This window comes from Helicoverpa armigera, chromosome 12 (genome assembly GCF_030705265.1).
Source record: "Helicoverpa armigera isolate CAAS_96S chromosome 12, ASM3070526v1, whole genome shotgun sequence".
Lineage (NCBI taxonomy): Eukaryota > Metazoa > Arthropoda > Insecta > Lepidoptera > Noctuidae > Helicoverpa > Helicoverpa armigera.
Genome location: NC_087131.1, coordinates 9467086 through 9492848, shown reverse-complemented (window position 1 = coordinate 9492848; position 25763 = coordinate 9467086). Strand labels below are relative to the sequence as shown.

Sequence of the window (25763 nt, the reverse complement as noted above, 5' to 3'; positions counted from 1 at the left end):
TAAAAATATTGCGGTATTTAAAACGAATTGCCAACCGCCCGCACTCGACGGCACTCGACATCAACATTTTAAAAGCCTTTCATAAACAACGTGGATTCGTGGAAATGAAAAACGATGAGTACCTGTGGCCCGGCCGCTTTTGTTCTTGTTCACACTATGTATAATTAAGTAAGAATAAACGTGGTGCATGCTAATGGGATTGCAGTGCCATTTGCCAAAATTCGAACAGCAGGATTTTCTGCCGACCTCCAAATAATTTGCATCCCGCAAATTATTCACCAGGGTTCTTCAAATAAATTATAGTTTAATTATTTAGCACCGCACCTGGCATAGCCTAGCTAGACGTTAAAGTATATACGCACGTACCTGCTTCAATATTTTTTAATCATAAGAAGTTGCGTTTGTTTGTATGAATATTTACATGGCATTCTTGGCTGTGCTGAAGGAACACTTTATTTATGTATGTTTTGGTATGGTGTTGAAATTGGTCCTTATGTTGGGTATCGCAGCGCCATCTCAGCGGGCTTTCCGCGGGTTTTCCCGGTTTTCCTTGGCAGCGGTAGAGGTCGTGGGGTGCGCGCGCCCCCGTGCGCAATCAATACCTGCGCCGTCCGCCGCCGTCCCGAAGGCTCGCTTGTCACCCTCTGTCACGTCAGCCGAGCGCCGACCGACGCGCTCTCACCCGACCACTTCACAATCCGACAAAAATGATCTTTCATAATCCGATCCCAAATGTATTATCACTGGCTCCTGTGAAATGTGCGCGTTAAGTTGTCAGCTCGCACGTTCGCGAAACGGCTTGCGAGTACACAGTGTGTTTGCATAATATACCAACGATGTTGAACGTTTGAGTTTACGTCTGAACTGATAAAGCGAAAATGCATCTTCACTTCGAGAGAAACGTAAACGCAAAATGCGACTGTTCCATCCTGTCGCTGTCCTGGATGGGGAAGGTGCCCGACGAGCTGCCAGAGGTGAGTTTAATTCATTGTTCATTATATCTTACAAGCCTCATATTATAAGAGGTCCACTATCGCCGCAACCTCCGTATGTACTTACAGCGCCAATTTTAGAATATACGTGGAAGCTAGGCTCAATGCCATTTTTTAAATCAATTTTACATTACCTACCCCTTATCTACTAATGCATATCTAATAACCAAATTCAAATAGGTTGATTATGGGAAAGAAGTGTGCTTTCGCATTTATAAAACAATGAATTCATGCATGCAAATTGGTTTAGAATCGAATAGCGGACTGAATAAATAGGCTCAGGTAATGATAAATACTTACATAAAATAAAAATCTGACATAACATATAGCTACCTACATTTTGGTTTGTTTGTAGGTTCGCACACAATACACATAGGGCATCGTTCCATTATTCATTGTTTTGTCACATAAACCCCCGTATGAATTTGTTTATGGTCAGTGAAATAGCTTGAAGCATTTCTCGGAAGACTTGATGGAGCCACGCACAACTGTAATCCATGTAACGACTTGGAATGAAATTGCCGAAGCTTGCTGCGGTGTTAAGGCACGTTAGGGGGTCCCATTCTATTAACCTTCCGTCGGCTTTACCAACTTCTGACCTATTTAATTCAATTTCTATGCAACGCTTGTCACTCGGGGGTAATTTACACGCGTTACCTCAAAATATCCCATCAAAATGCATCAACGTAACTCGGGATTTGGTTGATTGGTTTAAGATGATAACTTTTTGCGACTCATCTTGAGGGTTGGTAATTGTAATTCAGTTTCCAATATGTAATGATAGGAAAGTGAAGAAAGCGTTTCGGTATATTTTATCCGACCTCTCATCTCGGAGTCTTTCAGAAGTAGGTTTCTACACTGGCTATCATATCTTGACTGTCATACGTGAATTTGAAATTAATATTCCCCTTCCAAGTACGTACCCTGTCCTTCAATCGTAATAAACTCTTGTTCCCATAAAAGTAAATAATAAATTGGCAAGAGTATTATAACTAGATCTGCTCATCAATTACCATTTGAACAGGATCTAATCTAAACGGCACGGCACATAAGATCTATTTCATTAAAGAGAAGACGAAGTAGAAGTACAACAATTAAATGATAAATAAATTAAAAGCGCAGTCCGATACGCTCGATTTTTTCCTCTTAAAACCTAATGGATGTTTCTTACAAAAGAAGTCGCCGTAGGATCCTTGGTGCAAATTATTTTTAATGGGCTTTCAGTTCTCATTAGTCACGGCTAGCTGGAGACACTAAACTATGAGCAGAGCACGCTCCTCGCTTGTAACTGGTTTAATGAAGTGGCGGTATCTCCGCCTTTTAAAATTTCCAACCGATTTCATTCTTTGGTAACCTAATATATTTACCATGGGGCATCGCGAGCCTTTAGACAACGTTACTGCCTGGTCCTTGCGTCCTCGGTATTGTGTGAGCCGCCTATTTATAGTGACAGTAGTTTTATTACCTACAGTAGCTCCATAAGTACGTTTTTAATTATGCACATACATGACAAAAAACGAGAATTGGTCCTTTGAGTCTTAACATGTCACGCATCCAATCGCAACTGTAAGTAGGTACAATTGGACACAAAAGTACAACAGAGTAGCTGCTATCTAACTACATACTTATCTGGGCTAAGTTTTCTTGGCTTTGACCAGCAAGTTAAATCTGTTTCCGTTAAGTGCTTGCTTTTAATGAATACGAAAAACGAGATTAAGTAAAGTAATTTAGCATTTTTTGCCCTAAGCCTAAAATGGTCCTTAGCTTTTTAGTGAACCTTGGCTACGGATTAATTTTCCTTCCGAGCTCTCGAGAAAGCTCTGGGCCGCTCCTGATATTACCTTCGTAAAACTGTATTTTTTGGGGGGAAGCAAAAGCAATTATATTTTAGGCATTAGGTAGGTCCTATATCTGTATCATAGGGATTTAAATTTCTACCTACCCAATACCTTCCGAATTCGAAATAAGATTATTTCGTTTTAATTAATTTGAACAACTCATCAGACAGCAATCGTATCAATTTTCCAACCTGTAGAGTCCCCCGCAGTACGGACTGTACAGATATTGGTAAGAAATGTGCCCTAATTGGGCGGCGACGTATGGATTAATGAAGCGGAGGGTGTCGGATCGTAATATCTAGCTAATTGCCAATTTCGCCTTCGATCTCCGGTCGGCCGCCGTCGTCGGGACGGGCATGCACCATTACGTGCCTGTTAATTGCCTGGCTTCCTATTAATGCGGCCTCTACAAGTGAACATGCTATTTGTAGCAATATTGAAAATTAATTATTCTGAACGTGCAGCCAACTCTTTGCCTTTTAGTTTTATATAATAAAGTTAGTAGCTATGTGCTCGTCTAGATACTCAGGAAAACGTTTCAGTTGATTGCATTTACATTTTCTTTAGAGGAAATGTTTCTCTGGTGCTACATTTAGCCTGGTTGGAGCATGTTTGATGTGCTCTAACGATGTTGGCAAACGATGAAGTTAGAGTTTGAAACGGGTTAATTTGCCACCTTCAGGTATCGTCTAAAAGAATATTTAAAAGCATTGTAAAAAAATGCGTTAGAAAGGTAGTTACCTACCTAACTTAGTCATATCTTTAAAATGCCAGGATAGTCACCAGTTAATTCCTAGATTTATTAAGGAACGAAGTCCAGAGTTTTCGTTTATGTTTACATTATCAAGTACTAAATAAGCAGGAAGGTGATTTACTTAAGCTTATGATTTAATTTCATTGTTTCACAACTCTTTGTTACCTTTAAAATTCAGTTTCATGTAGAGTGGTTTTATTGCAGTAGCTAATAAAGTAATTAACATTACCTGATTCTAACACGTAATAATGCATTTTCTCACCCATGTAATCAATTCACATGTCTAACGCTAGCGCAATTTAAAAGCAAAGATTCCCCGTTGCAAGCTCGTTATTGCAAGGCCAAGGTCGACATTGGAGGTTGCGCTTGTTATATTCGTGCAATTAAAATAATGCTTTGTTTGTATAGGAGGAGGGTTGGAAGTTGAACCGCAACAATTATTACCAAGAGGGCTGGCTGGCGACTGGCAACGTGCGCGGGGTGGTTGGAGTGACGTTCACATCGTCGCACGCGCGCCGCCCGCACGAGCTGCCCTTGCGTACAAACTATAATTTGCGCGGGCACAGATCAGACGTAAGTTTTTTTTTTTTTGTATCTCTATCTTCATCTTTCATCTCGTTTGGAAAAAAGTTTGTAGTCAATACAAGTCAATGGAGCAGGCGACGATTTTCCTTAATCGATTTTCTTTTTCTGACTTTCGGGTAAAGTGCTCGTGTATTTGTAATTTTTTTGTCGTACAACAAGTTCAAATACTCTTTTGACTTTACATCGATTTTCTATTTAGGTCTGGTTTCAATATAGCTCTACCCGAGGCTACCCTGACCTAAAAAATTTAGTTACCCATTTGGGGTCCCTGCCAAAACAAAGTCAACTTTATTTGAGAGTCTCTGTAAATTCGAGTTTAATTTCAAGTCACGATTTACACAATGGATTTTCTGATGGGTGTGATAGTCGTAAAATGTCTTTTTACACCGTCATGTTCAACCCTCTTCGTTAATGGTTTTGAATCCGCTGAAATGTGGCATAAAACTTACTCCAAACGTATAATGTATTTTGGTGACCTTTCGAAGTAACGAGAAAACCCTTACTGACATATTAATCCCGATAGTCGATACTATCTGTGTTAGTGACATCGCGTGATGCTCTCTCATGAAAAAGGGCAAAATCTAAGTATAGATTTGATTGGACTTACATAAGATAGCTTACATAAGAAGTAGCAGTAGGTACCTGCCCACGCATTTGAAAGCTTTTCCTCGCATTTGGTTTTTGTGGATGATAGAAATCTTGGATTCTATAGAGCGCGGACTGCGGTGTCGCTAATGACATTCTGTGAATACTTTTCGTTTACTTTGAAAACCCACAAATAAATAATACTAACAGAAAAATAATTTGTTTAATGGTTGAGTCAAAAAGATAGTCCATTAAAAAAGTTTTAAACACGAATAGGTTCCTTTTAATAAAGAGAAGATACCGTTCGGTAGTGATGTTGCAATCTATTCACGTTAAAAAGCTGGGATTCGTTGAAAATGTGGCTAGAAATAGACATGCTTTAAGGTTTTCAGTATGTCTGTGCTTTGCGCATTGCCGAATTACAAAGTTAATGAAAAGAGTCTGGGGTTAACTAAAACGGAGAGAGCTAAATGCAGGATCTATCAAAGTAAAAGCTGGAAACCATTTCACTTTAATATTAATAAAATGCTAACACCACAGGTAAATAAAATTATAGATAATATTAAAAGTTTTTACATTTACTTATTACTTTGATACTTGAATACATTTAAGTTACTTACCTAGGAATAGGTAAGTAACATAGTAGGTTCCATTTTTAAACTTGCTCCTTGTTGCCAGACAATAAATTGAAATTCGTACCTAATTTGTTAACATTTACTCCAAAGATTTATCTTTACAAAGTATTGTTACTGTGCCTAATTAAGTACAAGGCAAAATTTAATATTCTTAGATCTATCGTTTTGACATTCAATTTGTTCTTTAGAAACAAGGGCTCTTGTACTCGTACCTTCATTGTTATTTATGTTTCGGGCGGGTTTTCAACGAAAAAAATACCTAGATTTTTTCAAATTAAATAAGAAATATGTAAATAGATACAATTTATGTAGGACCTATTATTATTCACATCTTCATTCATTATTATTCCCAATGGCGAAACCGTATGCTGTCAAAGTGCGGGTCCCATTAGTGTTGTGGTTCTTTACGTCATTAGTATCGACGGACCAGTCCATTAGACTGGTATTAGACGGTAGTGCACTTGACTTGCCTTGATGCAGATGTTAACAAGGTTAACAGCAATTTATCAACCATCCTAGTTGAGAAATACGCATTCCTTTCAGAAGATAAAGAAAATTATTTCATTTGGTTTGAATGGGAGGACAAAATCAGCTAGTTCATAGAGTCAAGTTCAACAAAATCAGTAAGGGTATTACAGTCTAGTGGTTTACACATATGAAAAATAAATAAGCGTAGGAATAAGTGGACTTCGTTATATTGAAAAGGGAAAGTCCTCGAGCGACTTGCATGACTTTGTTTTAAGCCCCACCCTTTCGTGCTTAAGTGGCACTCGCCGTGGCCTACACTGAAGCCCTTTTTATATTGACCCAAACATAATATTTGCAAAAATAACACTTAGCTGCTTGTTTGTTTGCTATTTATAGGACCCCGGGCGTCGACGCTGTAGTTAATATATTCAGCACCACCCACCTGCAGTCGACAAACAAAACAGTAAATCGAATTTGAACCATCGATATCGCGCTGATCGAGCCGAAATAATATTAATTACTTTGAAGTTTAATGTTTGAAAATGAACGAACTAAAATGTTTTTAGAAAGAATCCTCTTTGTGTTGGGAATTCATCAAAAACTTTCAAAGTGACTTCTTCGGAACTTTCGGTCTCCGAACCTTTTACTCATGGATTTCAAACATACGTTCTAGTTTCTACATACTTATAGTTACTGCATATTGGAAACTTTGTCACTGCATCTTACTCAACCTGCTGGCACCTTTTCAGTAAGAAACTTTTAAAGCAGTTTGAAGAACCGACATTTTGTAAGAATAATCTTCTTGGCCCATTTCACTTCATTTCGGGTAGCGCTAACTACTTTTCGCTTCCATGTCTTGATATGAAACGTAATTCAGCGTGTTCTTCCGACGCTCAATCTACGTGTACCTACAGTCGGTATCTAAGCGCAGAAGCCCTACAGACGTAGGTATGCTAAGAGAACTAACGTACACGCACTGATACGAGCCATATAGAGCCTCCGAGCCTCATAAATTTAATGCTCTCAATGCGGAGCCGAGAGACTTGTGTCAAACGTGTGATTGCTGCCAGTGTGTGTAGCGTTGGATTCCTTCACATTCCGACTGTTTTCTCTAAGTGGGTGTAACTTATACGGAGCGAAGGGCACGTGGAATGTGTAATAACACTGCGTCTGGAGCGCGACGGCTATAATCTTCAAATATACTACCTCCCCTTTTTTTGTCCCCCTGAGAAGCTCAAGAACATTTATACAGCCAATTTGGTAAAGAAGAATTTCCTTTTTGTTAATATTGTTTTCTTTTTCCACTTAAGTAGTCAAAGCTGAAATCTATTAGTAGCCATAAAGTTAAACAAGTGGCTTTTGTATTATACTCCAAGCCGGTAATGGAGTCTTCAATTTATTATTATGCCGACCATCGTCCTTGAGTCGTATTGTCGCTTATGCTTTTCTTTTACGAGTTGGTAAGAGCTTCATGCATTTCTCTGGGAAAGTTTATAAATGGTGTCATATGGAACATGCTGGGGATATAAAAATATTATTAGGTTTTAGAACTGCCGTAGAGCTGTTGTAGTGATGGATAGCATCGCATCGCTCAGAGCGGTCTCCAACAGTGACCGCCGACACCAATCAATTACCAACATCCGTCAAATAACTGCTAGAACTTTGACGTTGCTACGTAACTAACGGGGTATTTATTGAGTTACTAATTCAAATGTATGAAAATAGAAGAAACGGCATCTGTTATGTCTTCTCTATATTTACATAAGATGAAGACCAGAATATTACTAATTAACCTAAAAAGTAACTTATAAAGAAATAATCTATTAGATTAATTCTTAAGAATTAATAGAATAATTTTGATAAACCAATTTCTTCCTTAGTCTTGTAATAACTTGTTATCAGAGAAGCTAGTCAAGCTAGCTTGAATATTAGACAGCCTTCTACGAATGCAAGCAAACAACATCCGAGTCAAATCTAGATATCGACAAGATAAAATCATAAATTCCACTCTCCATGAGCTATCTGACTTCTGAATGATGTCCTTTAGAATATTTTTTGTCAAATCATACTCAGAATCAAAATTAAAGTTCTTCAAAGGTTTTTATAGCACTCCACTCACCGAAGGAAAACGTCTGTATTTCTTTGTACAGGTATAAATAACTCAAGTAGGTGGGTGAGAGTATTTTACTTAGTACTGCACCTTACTTAATTAAAACTACGTGCGGTAATTAATCTAGAGCTGTCACTAGAGTGGATTCTTGGCGCTGGATGTACGAGGGAATGGAGTACCTATTCGCATTCGCGATGTACACGTACCCAGTTAATGTTGAAGTTGACAAATTAAAAGTTTGAGAACTCTGCAACTGCTACCTACCTGTAGTTTGATGCAGCAAAAACAAGTTAACTTAGTTATGTATGATACGGAATGTTACATCGGTGCTCTACGAGTTTCGCAAACTTTTTTCAATCACATTTTCCATTTCGAAACCTCCATTACTTACAGCCGTCCCATGTTAAAGCTGGTCCTGCGATTCCAAATCTAGTCCGCTTTCAAGAAATATTTGGCGCAAGTTTATTTTGGGAAAGCTTCCAAGCGTAGCCACATTACGTTATGTACTTACTTACCTGGGATTACCAAAAGGCTGATTTATTTCTGCGTATTAGTAAAGGGTCCTTAATTAATACCCTTAGTCCACTGCTGAAAGCTGTTTCTAAAATTATTAGTAGCTCGATAGACAATGTTGACCGCTGGGATGTTCTTAGCGCTACAATATACATGGCGCTGGGTCCTACTAATTAATTTGACCTGCCGTAATTCCAGGGCATTAGCTGACTTTAGAGCAAATCTATGTTCATCGGTACTAACGGTATCTGAAATCTGTTGAAATTAATGTATATACTACTATAATACATACATATGTCTCTGCGAAATTGTTTTTTGTAAGACCGAGTATATATAGAACGACAACCAGTTGTTTCAAGAGCCGGTTTCCTTTAAGCTTTATTCATAGGATTTTATTTCCTGTCCAGGTAATCCTCGTGAAATGGAACGAGCCGTATCAGAAGCTGGCGTCTTGCGACAGCAGCGGCGTGATCTTCGTGTGGATCAAGTACGAGGGCCGCTGGAGCATCGAGCTTATCAACGACAGGAGCACTCCCGTCACGCACTTCTCCTGGTCACACGATGGAAGAATGGCACTCATATGCTATCAGGTTTGAACACAATTATCATTTGTCTTCGACTTTAGAGTTATACCTACTATAATAAGCTTTCATTTCGCTGTCAGTCCATGGATAAGTGACCCTAATTTCATAACGAGTTTCGGAGAGCACGTTAAATTTGTGGGTCTTCGCTTTCATTTAAACATTTTTGGCGGTCATTATGGGTCATAGTCAAAAGACAGAAAGACTGACCATGGGAACAGGGGTTTCGGGTTGCCCAAGAAACTGGGTTGAGGAGGTCAGATAGACAGGAGCCAGTATAAAACACCGGTACGCAACTACATCCAATTAGACTGAAAGCTTGCCCCAACAGAATTAGGAAAAGGCTAGGTAAATTATGAACAGACATTTCTAAGTCCCAAAAGTTTGCTGTAATCGTTAGTGACAACATGGGTTGCCTAAATCTCGTGTTATTGCTGTAATGTACTTAAATGTATTCGGTGTATTGTAGTGACAGCTGAGTGTGACTTAAGTGGTCTTTCAAGTGTTCAGGCACACTTAAGTTGTGTAATTTCTGAAACGACCTAACTTTTGTTACGCTATCAGTTTCTAGGCTCTGTCTACGAAATCTGATTGTTTTTGTATAAATATCTGAAGCTAAGTTCTAGCTCATTGGATTGAATACATGTTTGGGCAGGGTCCAAATTCCAAAATAGTCTTGTTTCTTGTACCACAGTCATATGTCGATATTCGCCTATAATAATAAAATCTTCTCCTATATAAAAATGTTCTATTACTAACTTCTACAAAGCTGAGGGTTTCCGCAAAGTAAGTAGTTACTTATAGAATATCTAGTAGATATGTCCAAGTCCGTAAAGTGATTTATTGTCTGGCGAGCGAGACCGCACGGTTCTTGAGATTTGTTCTTAGAATTTATTATTTGATATTCCAGAAAGGATATCTAGCCGTATGTTATCGGGAAATATTCATTCGTGTGCTAACTCAAAGGGTTTTGCAATATGTACAAAAAGGATCCGATCCTTATCCTTCTATAGGGAGTAAGTAGTTCAGAAGATTGCAAATACTAAGAACGATGTGAAAGAGGGTTTCTAACTTTGAGTTTGAGTCATTCGTCATAAGCAAAAAATTGATAAGTTCATTAAAATGTCCTCCCCAAGTTCTGAATTACATTATGAATATGCAAATTAGGCTTAATTTGTATGTTAAATAGGTTTGTGTGGGCTAAACGAGGTCGTTACGGTATCTATATTACCTAAACTAGCCTACAGCTCTGGCGCTGAAACCTTTCAGTGTGAGCTCGTTATAAAACAATGTTTGGCGGTGTCTTATGTAAGCAAATTGGATGTATTCGCTGCCCGGTAGCTGCCGCTGAATTTAGATAACCTGGCGAAAAATAAGGCTTCGCCAATTTTGTTTAGTTCGTAGCAGAAAAAACGTAGCTACGAGGCGGGATTGTTTTAAAAATTGATTCTCTGTTTTCAAGGTAGAATATGGCTAATCATTTCCATAGTAGGTACCTACCTCGTTAGATGAGAACTTATAGTTTACTAGTTTGAACCTTTAAGTAAAATGAGATTTTCCTTACAAAGATATAAAAAATCCTTTATATGCATATTTGCGACATTTCGCTTCACATTTGCAGTTGACCGATTTGTTATCAAAATATCGGTGTATCGCCAACGTGCCAGTCCGATTTGCCACGTGATGTGCATCCACGTGAATTGGGAGCAAAGCCTCTGCCGGATCAGTCAAAATGTCGCAAGCAATTTGCTAAAAGGCTTCCCAGTGACGCCGAGTGGCGAACGTTACGTGACACCTATGAACACAAACAAACGTGAACATGCTAAGAAAGGTGTGCCGATTTAGCGGGGGCGTGCTTCGATCTCGATATTATACGTCATATCGTCTCCGAGACTTGACGGCGTAGACAAATACGTCAACGATTTATACGAGACGTGATATCTGGCGACAGCGACCGTCTAGAGACTGCTCGTTACGTAATGCACCTGTCGGCTTGCCTAGTGCCATTAGGGGGTTGTGTGTTTGTGCTCTAAATATATCTCGCTAATGAACTGGTATCTATACAAAACACACATGAAATAGGAATAATACCCGTATGGCTTCTTATGAAACTTCGACTTGGCACTGTTGTTGCTAGTTAATGACCAAATCGTTTACAAAGAGACCAAGTTTTTGCCTTCAGTAGGTATTTCTTCAATAACTAGGACACAGAGACCTTGATAGTGTGTTGTTTGGCAAATATCTCGGCGGGTACTGGGGGTGTTACCGTGTCGGCGACCCGACACGGTAACACCCCCAGTACTGATGGAAAACTTTTGCAGGGTGACAATAAAATTGTGAAATCGGTTAGGGACTATAAACTTTGTAGCGGTTGGCGGTCCAATCCAATTTATTATAACATCACGGTGATCGTGAGCGCTATAAGCGATGAAATCTTTTGGGCTGATTGATGGCCCATTTTCTTGGGTTTTACAGGCTTCCTTTATTGTTACATCCTTTCTTACTTATTTTTGCGCAATCGTAAGGTGGAAACATGTTGAGCTTATTTTCGCAGATTGAATAGTTATTTGCTATACAAGAGTGCAAAGTTGCTTTTTGACCGCGGGCTCAATTTTGATGACCGAGCAAGCGAAGGATTCTAAAATTGAAACACGAGCGTAGCGAGTGTTTCAATAATTAGAATCCTGAGCGATAGCGAGGGAATCAAAAGAGCACAAGGTGAAAAATCTTTGCACTCGAGTGCAACACGTAACTTTTCATCCCACCTCATCGAGGAAATTACTAAATGCAAAAAACAAAATGGCGCGCACATATGAGTAGATATCAAATTAAAAGAAGTACCTATTAAAGTTCATTTATTTGAAAACTTAGTTTAAAAATGAAACGAGGTTAAAAATCTTTGTAAAAACAATAATAAAAATTAATTAAATAATTATTTTAAGCAGTATTTTATTTGTTTAATATGTATTTGGTTGAAAAGACTTATCAAGATTATCACAAATGGAGTATTGCACACGATGTTCTAAATTCAAATCACTTTGCCGCTCTAGAGGATAAAAACGACTTTTGCGCTCAGATATCGAAGGGTAAAACTACTCTTTCCGAGATGGTGGGATGAAAAATGGCATTTCTTCTAACTTGATACGTCTGAATACAATAGTGTGTTATCGAATGAGCTCAATGTTGTACATAAATATACACGTATTTGGGAAACCACACGAAGTTATTATTTGATAAATTCTCTGTTTAATTAATTAACAATGATGTGTTTAACTGTTACCTACATATCGTATTTTAACAAATGAAACAGTAACAGTAATTATACCGTTTATATTGCAGTGTAAACAGCGAGCTTTTAGAACATTGTGCTGCGTGCTTTTAAATGTTATTTAGGTACCAACACACATCGGGTTCTCGGTTTAATTTAAAGTTTAACTCTTAAAATAGAATCTATGTAGGAATCTAGTCTTTGTGCTGTATAAAAGGTTTTTACGTACTAGATATATCACGCAGATTTCGGACAAATACTTATGTTTTAGAGACAATGTCATGTTGCTCATACCATTTATAACTTAAAAACGGCGTTACCGATTGATAATTTTTTTCAAGAGTTTAGTAATGGGTACTTCGCCTTCCCGGATAACAGAAAAACTTAAATGCAGCATAGGCAGTTGACCAAAAGATTGGGATTCAATTTAGACAATTTTGCAGTTTATTGTTATCCGTACAGATTTTCGACATTAATCCAATTTTCTGATTATGCAGGATGGGTTCGTTCTGGTGGGCTCGGTGGCCGGGCAGCGGTATTGGTCCTCCATGTTATCACTGGACGCGCGCATCACGTGCGGCTGTTGGACGCCTGATGATAACCAGGTGTATCTGGGAACCGCGTCGGCCCAGCTCGTGGTAATGGATGTGCATGGAGCTATGGTTTCGCAGGTTAGTATTCGTGTCTTATGTCTGGTAACTTTAGGGCGTCTACACGGTGCATTTAGCTGGAGCAAGTTAATATGTGCAAGTGGGTATTTTGCTTTGGTACATGTGCAAGTCGCTAAACTCGCAGGTTTTTAACGTGCATGTAACCTGTGCATGTGCCTCAACATGCGCAAGCTATTTGCACCGTGTAGATGCACTCTTATTTAATAACTGATATCAAGATAGGAGAGGGATAGGGCTTCGGTAAGGTTCGTAAAGGACGAAGAAAGGAATATGGATGGTTTTTGTCAGTAGATCATTCTGTAGGCGTGGTTGGAAGAGTAATTGGGTCCTAAAAGAAAGGGGGAAGTTTCTAAGCTGCCTTTTTGATATGGCTCAGTCCATATGTCAATGTGGAAAAAATCACAATCAAGCTGTTTTAAAGACTTCTCCTAGGGAAGCAACATTAACATAGACTCTAATAGATGTATATAACTGCAGGTACAACTAGTAGCTGAAGGAGGTATAACATCAATGGCGTGGTCTTGCGAGAAGTTCAAGATGGAGGAGGGGGAGGAGGGAGGGGAGAACAATGGCGGGCACGTGCTAGCCGTGGCTCTAGGCAACGGGGAGATAGTGCTCCTGCGAGGACACGATGACGTCAGTCCCGTGCGAGTGGCCACGGGCCTGAGAGGGAACACGCTGGCTATGGAGTGGGCTAACTCCAGGGAACTGTTGGCTGTTGCGGGCACGCTAATCGCAGGTAAGTTGTGAAGACCTTTTGCGATATCTATCCTAATAATATAAAGCTTTGTTTGAACTCGCTAATCTCAGGAACTACTGGTCCGATTTGAAAAATTCTTTCAGTGTAGACTATACAGGGTTACAGGTTAAGTCGACCTAGATCCTTTAAGGGGTTTTAGTTTTCATCATTCCTAGCTGATTTGACCATGAAACACCCCACCCCAAACCTAACCCATACTGAGATATTGGATTTTGATTATTTTTTAAATAAAATTAAGATTTTTTGTATAATTGACCCTTTTTTCGGATTTTGTGCCTCTAATTCATAGTGTTTTTGCTATTTTTGTGTAGTAGATTAGTTTGTTTATTACTCTCAACACAAAAAAAGCAGGTAACTGAACCAACTGGGTAGTAGTCGACGATTGAAAGATTAAAAACTAAACAAATTTGTATAAACATTTTTTTTCTTTTAAGAATATTTCAAAAAAAGTCTATGACAGTTATGCTGCAGATGTACTAAATAAAATCTACGTTTCTTTAGCTATCCAACAAGGTATAACAAGCTAGGGTATCATCATGATATTCAGAAAAAATTCTGATGTAATGCTCTCAGGCAGTAGTAAAACATAACTGTACTTAAGGACAAAGTTATCACTTGGGCCAGCAAACGAAATAAAACAAACTAAATAGCTTAAACAACGTTTATTATTATTTTTTACAATACATGTTCCACATGTCCGCCTCTGTTCCGCACACATATTCGCATTCTATGCCTTAGTGCACTTTTAACCACACCAGTCGTTAAGCCTCTTCTAATTTCGTTAGCCGCATCAATAATTTTCTGTCTTAAAACATCAACAGATGAGATCGGATGAGGTTCATTGTAAACTAAGCTTTTCATATGGCCCCACAAATAAAAATCCATGGGGTCAGGTCGGGACTTCGGGCTGGCCACGGTATGGGTCCACCTCTTCCAATCCATTTGTTCGGGTAATTAGTGTCTAGCCACTCTCTGACGCTTCTTCGGTAGTGTGCAGGGCAACCGTCATGTTGATACCACATATTATTATCATTTAAACTGAGGGGTAAATCTTCCAGTAATTCGGGTAAATCATTTCTTAAAAAGTTTTCATAATCTTCCCCATTTAAATTGTCAGGCAGAAAATGTGGCCCAATCAAATGGTTTGAGATTATTCCCATCCAGACATTCAAACTGAACCGTCTCTGTGATCCCTTTGGTCGCTTCTTATTGGGATTTCTGTTTTCTTTTGAGCCCAATAATGAGCGTTGTGGTAATTGGTGATGCCGTCTTTATCAAATTTTGACTCATCTGTCCACAAGATGTGTTTTAAAATGCTGGGTTTTCTAAATCTGCGTTGAGCATGAATCTGCAGAAATCTAATCTCCTCACGGGATCTCCTTCTTCGATAACATGTACCGGCGTGTAATGGTATGGATAAAGGCCTGCAGTATTCACTGTAAACCACACTTTCCACTGCGATATTCCAAGTTCTCGGGCAACAATATTAGTGGAAGTAGTTGGATCCGATCTAAACCGTTGTACTATTTCATTGTCTTGCTCTTCATCGTCATCATTGACACGAGGTCTGCCTAGGTCTGATCGTCGCCTCGAAACAGAGCCAGTCTCTTAGTCGCCGGTACACTCCGTCAAAGACACTGACATCCGGTACTCGGCGCCCGGGATAACGTGCAATGTATTCATCCCGAGCTCGCGCGGATACACAGTTGCAGTACCCGTAACAAATTAAAATATCCGCATATTCCTCGTTCGTGAAGGTCGTCATCGTCAACAGTTCCAAATCAGAAGCACGTATCAAAGTCCAGTTAACAAGCACAGTCACAAATCGAAGGGGAAACAGTCCAGAAACACAAGCCAAGTCGAGTAAAAATCCAAGAGCACAAGTATCACATCTACTACGGACGAATCGCGTAAGCAGACTACTAAAACCAAACAGAATAACAACAAAATGGCCGAAAATTATCTATCTCGCTCACACCTACATAAACCGTCCTGCTTGCACGCACCACAGCCACCACAGCTCCATCGAAGGACAATAGTACCGTAATTTTTTGCTACTACCTGGGACCCTTTTATGAAAGTTTTTTCTAAGAACTGTGATAATACCCTAGCTTGTTATACCTTGTTGGATAGCTAAAGAAACGTAGATATTATTTAGTACATCTGCAGCATAACTGTCATAGACTTTTTTTGAAATATTCTTAAAAGAAAAAAAATGTTTATACAAATTTGTTTAGTTTTTAATCTTTCAATCATCGACTATTACCCAGTTGGTTCAGTTACCTGCTTTTTTTGTATTGAGAATAATAAACAAACTAATCTGCTACACAAAAATAGCAAAAACACTATGAATTAGTGCCACAAAATCAGAAAAAAGGGTCAATTATACAAAAAATCTTCATTTTATTTAAAAAATAATCAAAATCCAATATCTCAGTATGGGTTAGGTTTGGGGTGGGGTGTTTCATGGTCAAATCAGCTAGGAATGATGAAAACTAAAACCCCTTAAAGGATCTAGGTCGACTTAACCTGTAACCCTGTATATCATCACGCTAAAACTTATAGGAGCAGAGAGCATTCTGCTGCGAGCGCTGTGCAAACGGTAAAAATTTCGCAAAAAATGATGTATGACAGAATTTTTGACGTGACAACGTCTTATAAATTGGTTTGCCGGGTGACACTTCAAGAAACTGCGTTACGCTCCGCTCACGCTATGCGCTCGCAATGAGAGCGAGTGAGAGGCACGCGTCCCTTCCACTCGGGCATGGTTAGCCCGCCTAAGAGCGAGAGAGACAGACATAAAAAGTGTTGTTGTCACGTAAAACTTTCGCCCGTATACCGACTTTACAGGCAACCAATTTTTTTTCCCTTTAAAAGGTCTAAAAAAACGGCGGGCGACCGCTACTTGCAGATAAAATATTGAGTGTAGACGTTTGATTCGAGGACAGTGACGAATTAAGAGTGAGGAATGTTTTTCGTCCATGAAAATTAATTATTGATGAAACCTACAAAAATTGTAATCCGGCTTAAAATAGCTTCACGTTTTAGCACGTAATCACCTACACGTCGAGTCGGTTCGCACCCTGAATGGTTTCTATGAAAGAGTGATATTGATAAATTGATGTGTTGAGCGGACCATTCTATCGTTTTGATAAACGATGCGTTCGTTTGTGGTTTGTGGCTGGAGGTCCGCTTTTCAATATGTTACTTTATTTGCTGATTATTAAGCGCAGTAGGTATATAGATAGCAAGCTTTGTTTTTGTTGAGTAATTATTAGGTAAACAAAGCATATTTGTGTCACAATTGTTACAGAAGCCGATGAGCCAGTGGACACGCCCCCTTACAAGAACGTTGTGAAGTTCTATTCAGATGTCGGAGCCCTCATCTATACCGTCCCTATACCTTACACGCAGGTCAGTTGTAATTCTTAATTTGTCACGATTTTGATTTACCTACGTATCTTGGCAATCAAAAAGTAAACTTTTAAGTTAGTTGCGAAGCCGACAATTTCCTAGGAATATATCGCGTAGTCAAAAAGTCTTTCGTGTCTTTTCTTAGGCAACTGTAATAGATCTTTTAAATGATATAAAAATCTTTGACTTTTACGTATTCTTGGATCGTCATGATTTTTCGGTCCCCCCTAAAATTGACGAGGAATTCGATGGTTGATTTCTTGCTAATAAAGACACAGGATAGTGTAAGAGGAATTTTGGGTACTGTCTTATTGACAATGTATACTTATACAGGGTGTAGTCCGCGCCCTAACCTGGGGCCACATGGCGCGGCGGCTGTTCGTGTCGGCGGGCGGCGCGGTGTGCACGGCGCGCGTGTGGCGCGTGGTGGCGCCGCTGCAGCTGCTGGCGCGCGTGCGGGCCGCGCAGGCGCTGCGCCACCCGCGCCTCGCGCCGCGCCTGCCGCTGCCGCCGCGCCTCGTGCCCGCGCTCGCCAACCTCTTCGCGCATACCATCCGGGTACGTGTCCTCTAGCTGCCTGGCGGCGCCGCTGCAGCTGCTGGCGCGCGTGCGGGCCGCGCAGGCGCTGCGCCACCCGCGCCTCGCGCCGCGCCTGCCGCTGCCGCCGCGCCTCGTGCCCGCGCTCGCCAACCTCTTCGCGCATACCATCCGGGTACGTGTAGTATTCTATGTAGGTACCCAACAGGTGGCGCCACTGCAGCTGCTGGCCGGGTGTGTGCGCACGCGTCTGTCAAAAAAGCCACTCATGACTGCAAATAAATATGCGAGCAGCTCGTGGATGGCAAAGAGTGTAATATAATTAGAAAATAAGTATTGAACAGTTTTCAAGAAACATGCACGCATGCGCCAGGTTTGGACTCATTATGAAACATACTTCCAAAAGTTTTCGATCTTCATTTTGATCACATGATTTTCGTTTAGCAATTATTGAAGCCGCTTCGCGTTTCCTGACTTAAATAGCAACACTTACGATTTTGACATACACACCTAACTAAACCAACCAATTCATCTCTAGTGCAACGTACCTGAAACGAACGAGCTCCGTCTGTTCGTGTCCCGCCCCCCGGCGGCGGGCGGCCGGCTGCACTGCACCATGCTCCGTCATGATGACGAGGAAGCGGGCGCATATACCCTGTACCTGGAACACCTGGGGGGACTCGTGCCCTTGCTCAAAGGCAGGCGCACCAGCAAGATCAGACCTGAGTTCGTTATCTTCGATCCACAAGCTGAAGGTATGGAAATTATGTTTATTTATATACTTTTAACAACCATAAATATACAGCCATACAGGTAGCTTGTGACTGTTTTGTCAGTGCTATAAGAAATCCCCGACCCTGGAACGATTATAGAATAACTAAGGGAGTGTCATTTATCGACATGCCTTTAAAAAAAAAAAATCAATCCTGTAAATTCTAATTTCTAAAATTGTGGACGGAATTTATCCCCCATTTTCCTCGTATTTAATTTTGCAAGTGACAGATTTTGAAAATTTCACCCATCTTTTTTTATAGCCACTAATTCAGCACCATATCTGTTACCAGAGCAAGTATCAAGCAATATAGTGGTCCGCGCTAGCAGCAGCAGCAGCAGCGGCGCCGGCAGCTCGTCCAGCGGCGGCGGCGCCTCCCCCCGCGCGCCCCGCACCCCGCGCCCCGCCCGCCATCCCCACGCGCCCCACACCTCCTCCTCCGACACCGAGCGGGAAGAGGGTAACTATACCAGTGCCGAGTGTCTAGCAGCGCAGTGGTCCGCGCTAGCAGCAGCAGCAGCAGCGGCGCCGGCAGCTCGTCCAGCGGCGGCGGCGCCTCCCCCCGCCGCACCCCGCGCCCCGCCCGCCATCCCCACGCGCCCCACTCCTCCTCCGACACCGAGCGGGAAGAGGGTAACTATACCAGTGCCGAGTGTCTAGCAGCGCAGTGGTCCGCGCTAGCAGCAGCAGCAGCGGCGCCGGCAGCTCGTCCAGCGGCGGCGGCGCCTCCCCGCGCCCCGCACCCCGCGCCCCGCCCGCCATCCCCACGCGCCCCACACCTCCTCCTCCGACACCGAGCGGGAAGGGGTAACTATACCAGTGCCGAGTGTCTAGCAGCGCAGTGGTCCGCGCTAGCAGCAGCAGCAGCAGCGGCGCCGGCAGCTCGTCCAGCGGCGGCGGCGCCTCCCCCCGCGCGCCCCGCACCCCGCGCCCCGCCCGCCATCCCCACGCGCCCCACACCTCCTCCTCCGACACCGAGCGGGAAGAGGGTAACAAACTCTAAAACGTTCATTCAAATTAGTCACTTGCGGCGGACGCGGTCGGTGACATTTGCGGAGGCAGGACTGACTACAGCGTGCGCGGAGATAACGTCTCACTCCAAGAGAACTTGTCTAATATAGAGCAACATCTTTCAACCTCAGTCTGAGTCTGGAGCCAAGTCACAGGTGACACAAAAGAAATGTGATAATCACGTCACGAGGAGCGGCACCACCACGTGCGACACCACCACGCGCCGCATACCTCCTCCTCCGACACCGAGCGGGAAGAGGGTAACTATAGTACCGATAGTAAACCATGCTAACCTGTTACGGGATTGTTCGAAAGAGTTACCTTGGCCCTGGTACGTAAAAGGCCTACGAAGGAACACGATGGGTTTTAGTCAGTAAGAGTCTGAAACTCCCTCACCGCTGCTAACCCACAGCGGGAGGAGTCATTATGTATCATTAATATTCCTGAAGGTTTTTCTCCATAGGATGCACTTTTTTGAACTCGTTTGACTTTTGCCATTTTCAGGTACTTAAGACTACCTGAAAATTCTCTTCTAAAATTGCGAAAATTCTTCTTTCAGCATTTGAACGTCTGTTACTCATGTACAGATAATGTTAAACAGCATTAAAACTCGCTGATCTGAATACCAGGTTGTTCGGGCTCCCCGCGACTACAGCGGCGGCGGCGCGCGCGGGAGAGACGTAAGGTACGCACCTCCAGCGAGAAGGACGAACCGCCAGACGAACTCGCTTACATCGACTCCTTGCCAGAGGTACGCTGTTACATTACTATTAGGTACTATTCGATATAATATCTTATTTTACTTATATTCTCTACTGAATACATGAATTACTTTTAATAATTTGTTATTGATTATATTTTATATCTTTTCTCACACATAATCTTGTTGCAGGATGTACGTTTAGTAGAAGTAACTTCTAATATTTGGGGAACTAAATTTAAAATGCATGGTTTAGCTAAAAATGTGCCCGCGAACCTCGGCCAGGTCACGTATAAGACCTCGTTGCTGCACCTGCAGCCGCGCCAGATGACGCTCATGATCACAGAGCTTAGGGACGACTACCCCGTCGGCCCAGACCCCTCGTTTAACCCTAACATTTTCTCCGAAGACGAAGAAGAAGTTTTTCCGACTAACGACTCCACCGATTCTCCAGCCCACACTAACAATAATAATATCAGACGAAAACTAACCCTCAATGAGAGAATGAACAACTCTAATAATATTAACCAAAATGAGAGCTTTACTGCTAACAATAACAACTCAAACGGTCCGTCACTCGCCAGAGCCGAGTCCTATGACGAGTTCCCTTACATCGACACTAACGAGACTGTTAGTAATGTACCTGAGAGCGTGTACTCGACGCCGGTGCGTCACGCGAGCCAGCCCGCCGAGCGGCGCGTCAGCAACCCCGCCGGCGTGCCCAACCGCCACGCCATCTCCCCGCTGCGCTGCGAGAGCTCCGTGCCCACGCTGCAGTCGCCCAAGAACGCCGTCGCGCCCACCGACATCATATTCGAGCGACCCTCCCCGCAGACTGTCACGTGCGGGGGACGCGGCGACTTCTGCGGAGGCAGGACTGACTACAGCGTGCGCGGGGATAACGTCTCACTCAAAGGGAACTTGTCCAATATAGAGCAACAGTCTTTCAACCTCAGTCTGAGTCTAGAGCCAAGTCGACAGGTGACAATAAAGAAATGTGATAATCACGTTACAGACAATTGTCTCTCAAAGTTGCGCAAAAATATTTGCAGCAGGGGAGAATCTGCCTCGTACGATATGAACACAAGGATTCTTAAGTCACTATGTAACAAAAATTACGAGCACGAAGTGCATCCCGACGCTCTGAGCAAGCGAGGAGATACTATAAAACACTTGCAAAAGAGTGAAGACTTGAAGTTCATAGACGAGGAGACACCTGTCGATACCACCATCAGTAATCTGACCGACAAAGCGCGGGAGGTTACCGGTAAAGTGCAGAGGACCACTACCGTAGTTCCCATCAGTCCAGTTTGCGCGACCGTTCCTGTGTACGACACCATGACGCGGAGCTGTAGTGTCGGCTACTTGGACCTGGTGGATCCTCAAGTGCTGCACGCTCAGGTCAGTCTGAGCGCACTGCGCGGGGAGCCGCCCCGGAGACTAGTGCTCGTGAACAACAAGCGACACAGGAAGCAGCGGCGCCACGTGCGCGCCACTGACGTCAAACAGACTGAGTGCACCAAGACGCCAAGCTTGCGGAGATGCGGCAAATCCAGGAGTCTCGACTCCAGCGAGATGTCGCTCACCGTAGACAAGAGTAAAAGACTATCGCGGATAGACACGGCGACGCCGAAGGCGGACGTGACGTCGGCGCAGTCGAGCAGCCGCTGCAACAGCACGGGCGGCGAGGACAACAGCGGCACCAGCACGTCGGACAGCGGGCGGCGCTCGCGGCGCGACTACCCCGTGTGCACCGCGTGCCGCCTCGTGGCGCCCTACGACACGCGCCCGCCCGGCGCCGCGCCCTACGTGTGCGTCGCCTGCAGCGCCCGCGCCCCCGCGCCCGCGCCCGCGCCCGCGCCGCCGCCCCCGCCCGACTCCGACTCCGACTACAGCAAGTATTACAGTTAGTACATAAGTAGATGCTTTACTTCACCCGCCGTCGAACACTCACACCCTCGTCGGCGCCGCACCCGCTCGACTCGTCGGACGATCGCCGGTCGTCGGTATTCGGGTAACGTTTCGACGGCTTCTTGATATCCCCGGCTGCACCCCTTTTTCGACTAAAGGTAGACTTTTATTTTAGTTTGACTCGGAGTTCACCAGCCGAAACATGGTCACTAACTCCGACGCTCGTCTAGACCCGCCCGGGTCCGCTAAGCACGGCCAACCCAACCTAACAATGCGATACACCTGTGGCTGCACCGAGGGCTTCACACTCGACACTTATCGCTTCTACCCCGGTAGACACGCGCTTTTCTATAGAACGCATGAAGCTTGCCTGAAGGGGCACCACTCGGCATGGACACAGGTAGAGAACAATGTAAACACCACGACACGAAGTGACATAAGTATGCTCTGCACAGGTTCACTGGAACAGCTGGCGCTACGGCTGCTGGCGTCACGCGGGTCCCGGCGGGCGGGGGCTGCGGGGGCGCGGGAGGGGAGCGCGGCGGCGCGGGCGAGCGCGGCGGCTGCGCGCGAGTGCAGTTCGGCGCCAGCCTCCCCCCGCGCCGGCCGCAGCCACCCCGCCGGCTCCGCGCCCGCTGAGTCGGCGCCGCGTACGCCACCACGACGACATCGATACTCCTCAGCATCGCCTATCAGGTCAGCGTCGCTGTTCTATTAGCTAAACTTTCAAACCGCAATACAAATGGTTTCCAGGGAATTATTTAATCTTTCTTAAAATGAACAAATAAATACCTACAATATACATTTCGACAAAACATGTGTACATATTTTGCAGGCAACTCTTGAACTCCCCGCTTCTTAACCGAAGAAGAAACAAGAAACCGTCCGAAAGTTCAGACGACGAGTATTCCACTGGCGGCGGCTACAGTGAGGTCAATGGCAGGAATTATCGAGATTTAGAAAGCTTCCAGAAGGCACAACTGAGGAACAAGGTGACAACTCAAAATACTTTTGCATCACGAGCTTCAGATAGATGTTCTAATTAGTAATATTATAAGAATCATGTAATTAAATTGTTCAGCTGAAACGCGCGGGCGGCGTGATGCCGACGAGTGGCGCTAGCGACAGTCGCAACAGCGCCGCGCGTCGGCAACTCGTGATGCACAACAAGGCGCCCATGTGGAACGAGAACAGCCAGGTGTACCAGCTCGACTTCGGCGGCCGCGTCACGCAGGAGTCCGCCAAGAATTTCCAGATAGAATATCATGGAAAACAGGTTGGAATATCACTGCAAATCTACCCCATGCATGACCTCCCGATACTATACATAATTTATATTTTTTTATTGTTATGCTTGCCGCAAAAAAAAAATAGATCTGGACCTAGAACAATTTACTTGTACCATGCGGGAAACAACCCCACGACATGGAGTGTAGCAGTTTTGCCACCACCACATTTCTACAAACTGTATTATTGTAAACACCATAGTTTATGTTATATCTACTAATGAAAACCACGTTATTTTTTTCAGGTGATGCAATTTGGACGCATAGACGGCAATGCTTACACACTGGACTTCCAGTACCCGTTCTCAGCATTGCAGGCCTTCGCCGTAGCCCTCGCCAACGTAACTCAACGTCTGAAGTAACTCCATCCTAGCTTACGATTAATAGCGCACAGTTTCTCTAACTCGAGCGAGCTGACCAGAGGGTATCGAGAGACACACGGATTCTAATGAAATGTATTCAGAACTTGACGATTTTCTCCAATAATTGGTACTGTAGCAATCCTTACTATTGCTATATTCCATTTGGACAGACACAAGTACTGGAATTGTTTGCCGTGTACGTAGGATCTCAAAGTTATCTTTTCACACGGATTGTGGCTTCATTCGAAATCCTCTGTCGGCGTATTTAATCGTAATTGTTGAAACATTGCTCGATAAATAAGCTTTTTACAAACACTTTATTAGTTAACGCGTATTGATCAGCGAATTCGCCCATCCATAAATATTTTTTACACAAGCTTAGATAGGATAGCTTTGTAAAGTTTCAAATTTATGGTCTCAATGCCGAAAACGAACAATAATTCGGAGACATTGGGGCCGCCATCACTGACAAAATGTAAAGATAAGTCTTATGTATAATAATCCATTAATCCCCACTCTATAGGAACGTAAAAAGTACTTTAGGTAAAATATTATATATTTTCACAATAGACATATTTCACGCATTGAATAATTCTCAAGTAATAGATGTGTTGGCCTACAGTTACCAAACCTCAATGTAACTTTTAATGTCGTTGATTGGTTCTCTGCATAGTGGTTGAAACTTACGGTCGCGTGGGTGTACTTGATATAATGTTAACTTATTTCTTTAATTTTGAACGATTAATTTGCTTACACAGGATGTTCATAAATGCTGGATTCGTCTGGAATTGGATTTTTAAAATTCCTTGCCACAGGGAAACATACATGTATTTCACTGTGTAGATTCGAGATGCAAAGTACAATTTCAGACGATTTCAGCTATACCTATTGTTATCCTGTAAGTTATCAGTTACCAATCATGCGGCCTAGGTATATCACGCATTCCTCCAGAGGTGATATAACATGTCCATCAGTTGATATGGATATTTAAATTAGTGAGTGTAATGTGCATCTAAGCACCTTCTGATTAGGTCAATGAATATTGTTGTAATGTGTGTTATCTTTAAAATAATGTTGTTGTCATTGTATTATTACTATTACATTAACCTAATGTTCTAGGTGTTTGTCTTTTTATTTACGAAAATATTCACTATTGTACTCTTTCATTTAAGACATTGAACTGATTTACTAACTCATTATACCTGTGTATATAAAAGTTATACATAAGTGCATACCTAGAAACTAGTATTTAATAAGATAATTATGTTAAATTGCACTTATGTTTTTTACTTTTATCAAAACTTACATATCTATGGTTAATTATTACTAGATTGTTAGAAATGTATTTCATTTTCACAGATTCATTTGAAGACTGCACATCATGAATATATTTTGATACCTCTTTTATTGATCTATTTTAATAAATTATCTAATTTAGTAAAAAAATCTTAATGTTAGGGAATGTTGAATAAGCTGAGTTAGATTTGTTTTTGTTGCTCAAGAGTTTTTAGGTTTTTAAATGTTGTGGTGTTAAATAAATAGATGCGAAATGACAAGTATAATGGATGTCGCCCACTCAATTCTCTCTTGATCTACTTAGATTTAATATGTCCAATCGAAATAACAATTTTAGCTCATTTCAAAGGTTGTATTTAGCATCTTAAAAATCAAACGAATAAAGGTGCAATATTTGTAAGCGTCAGTTTTCGTCACAAAGATCTCGAGTAACATGTGAGTAGACGACATAAATTACAGTTATTTTTTCGACACTTGTTAGAGAAAACTGATATTATCGATTGAAATGTATGGTGTTTTTCGTTATTGCCAATGATTTGTACTTGATGTTATGACAAGTCCGTTAATGGTAAGCAGCACGATTTCCTAGTTTTCTCGCGCATCGTTTCATTGTGCTGCCATTTATGATAGTTGTCCATCGCTTTTTCTTTGATATTTCACTTGTCCGTTGTACATACCTACTTTAGTGACAAAGTGTAAATAAAATATTCTCCA

The 25763-nt window shown here is 42.4% G+C and overlaps 1 protein-coding gene across 1 annotated transcript; it reads left to right on the top strand.

The window, feature by feature from the left end:
• Positions 1-74: 74 nt before the first annotated feature.
• On the top strand, positions 75-25759 carry LOC110383935 (tubby-related protein 4). Its single transcript, XM_064037105.1, has 15 exons — positions 75-974; positions 3993-4157; positions 8888-9070; positions 12827-13000; positions 13478-13739; positions 17074-17174; positions 17508-17732; positions 18250-18466; positions 18776-18943; positions 20124-20245; positions 20387-22100; positions 22561-22801; positions 22941-23097; positions 23187-23381; positions 23637-25759. Exons 1-15 carry the CDS (start codon positions 879-881, stop codon positions 23751-23753), a joined length of 4137 nt encoding a protein of 1378 aa, XP_063893175.1. The 5' UTR covers positions 75-878; the 3' UTR covers positions 23754-25759.
• The last annotated feature ends 4 nt before the right edge of the window (positions 25760-25763 follow it).

Coding starts and splice junctions, on each gene's coding strand:
- LOC110383935 (XM_064037105.1), top strand. CDS start 879: ATGCATCTTCACTTCGAGAGAAACGTAAACGCAAAATGCGACTGTTCC. Junction 17,733..18,249: donor TCTTCGCGCATACCATCCGG/GTACGTGTCCTC, acceptor ATTCATCTCTAG/TGCAACGTACCTGAAACGAA. Junction 22,101..22,560: donor CGACTACAGCAAGTATTACA/GTTAGTACATAA, acceptor TGCTCTGCACAG/GTTCACTGGAACAGCTGGCG.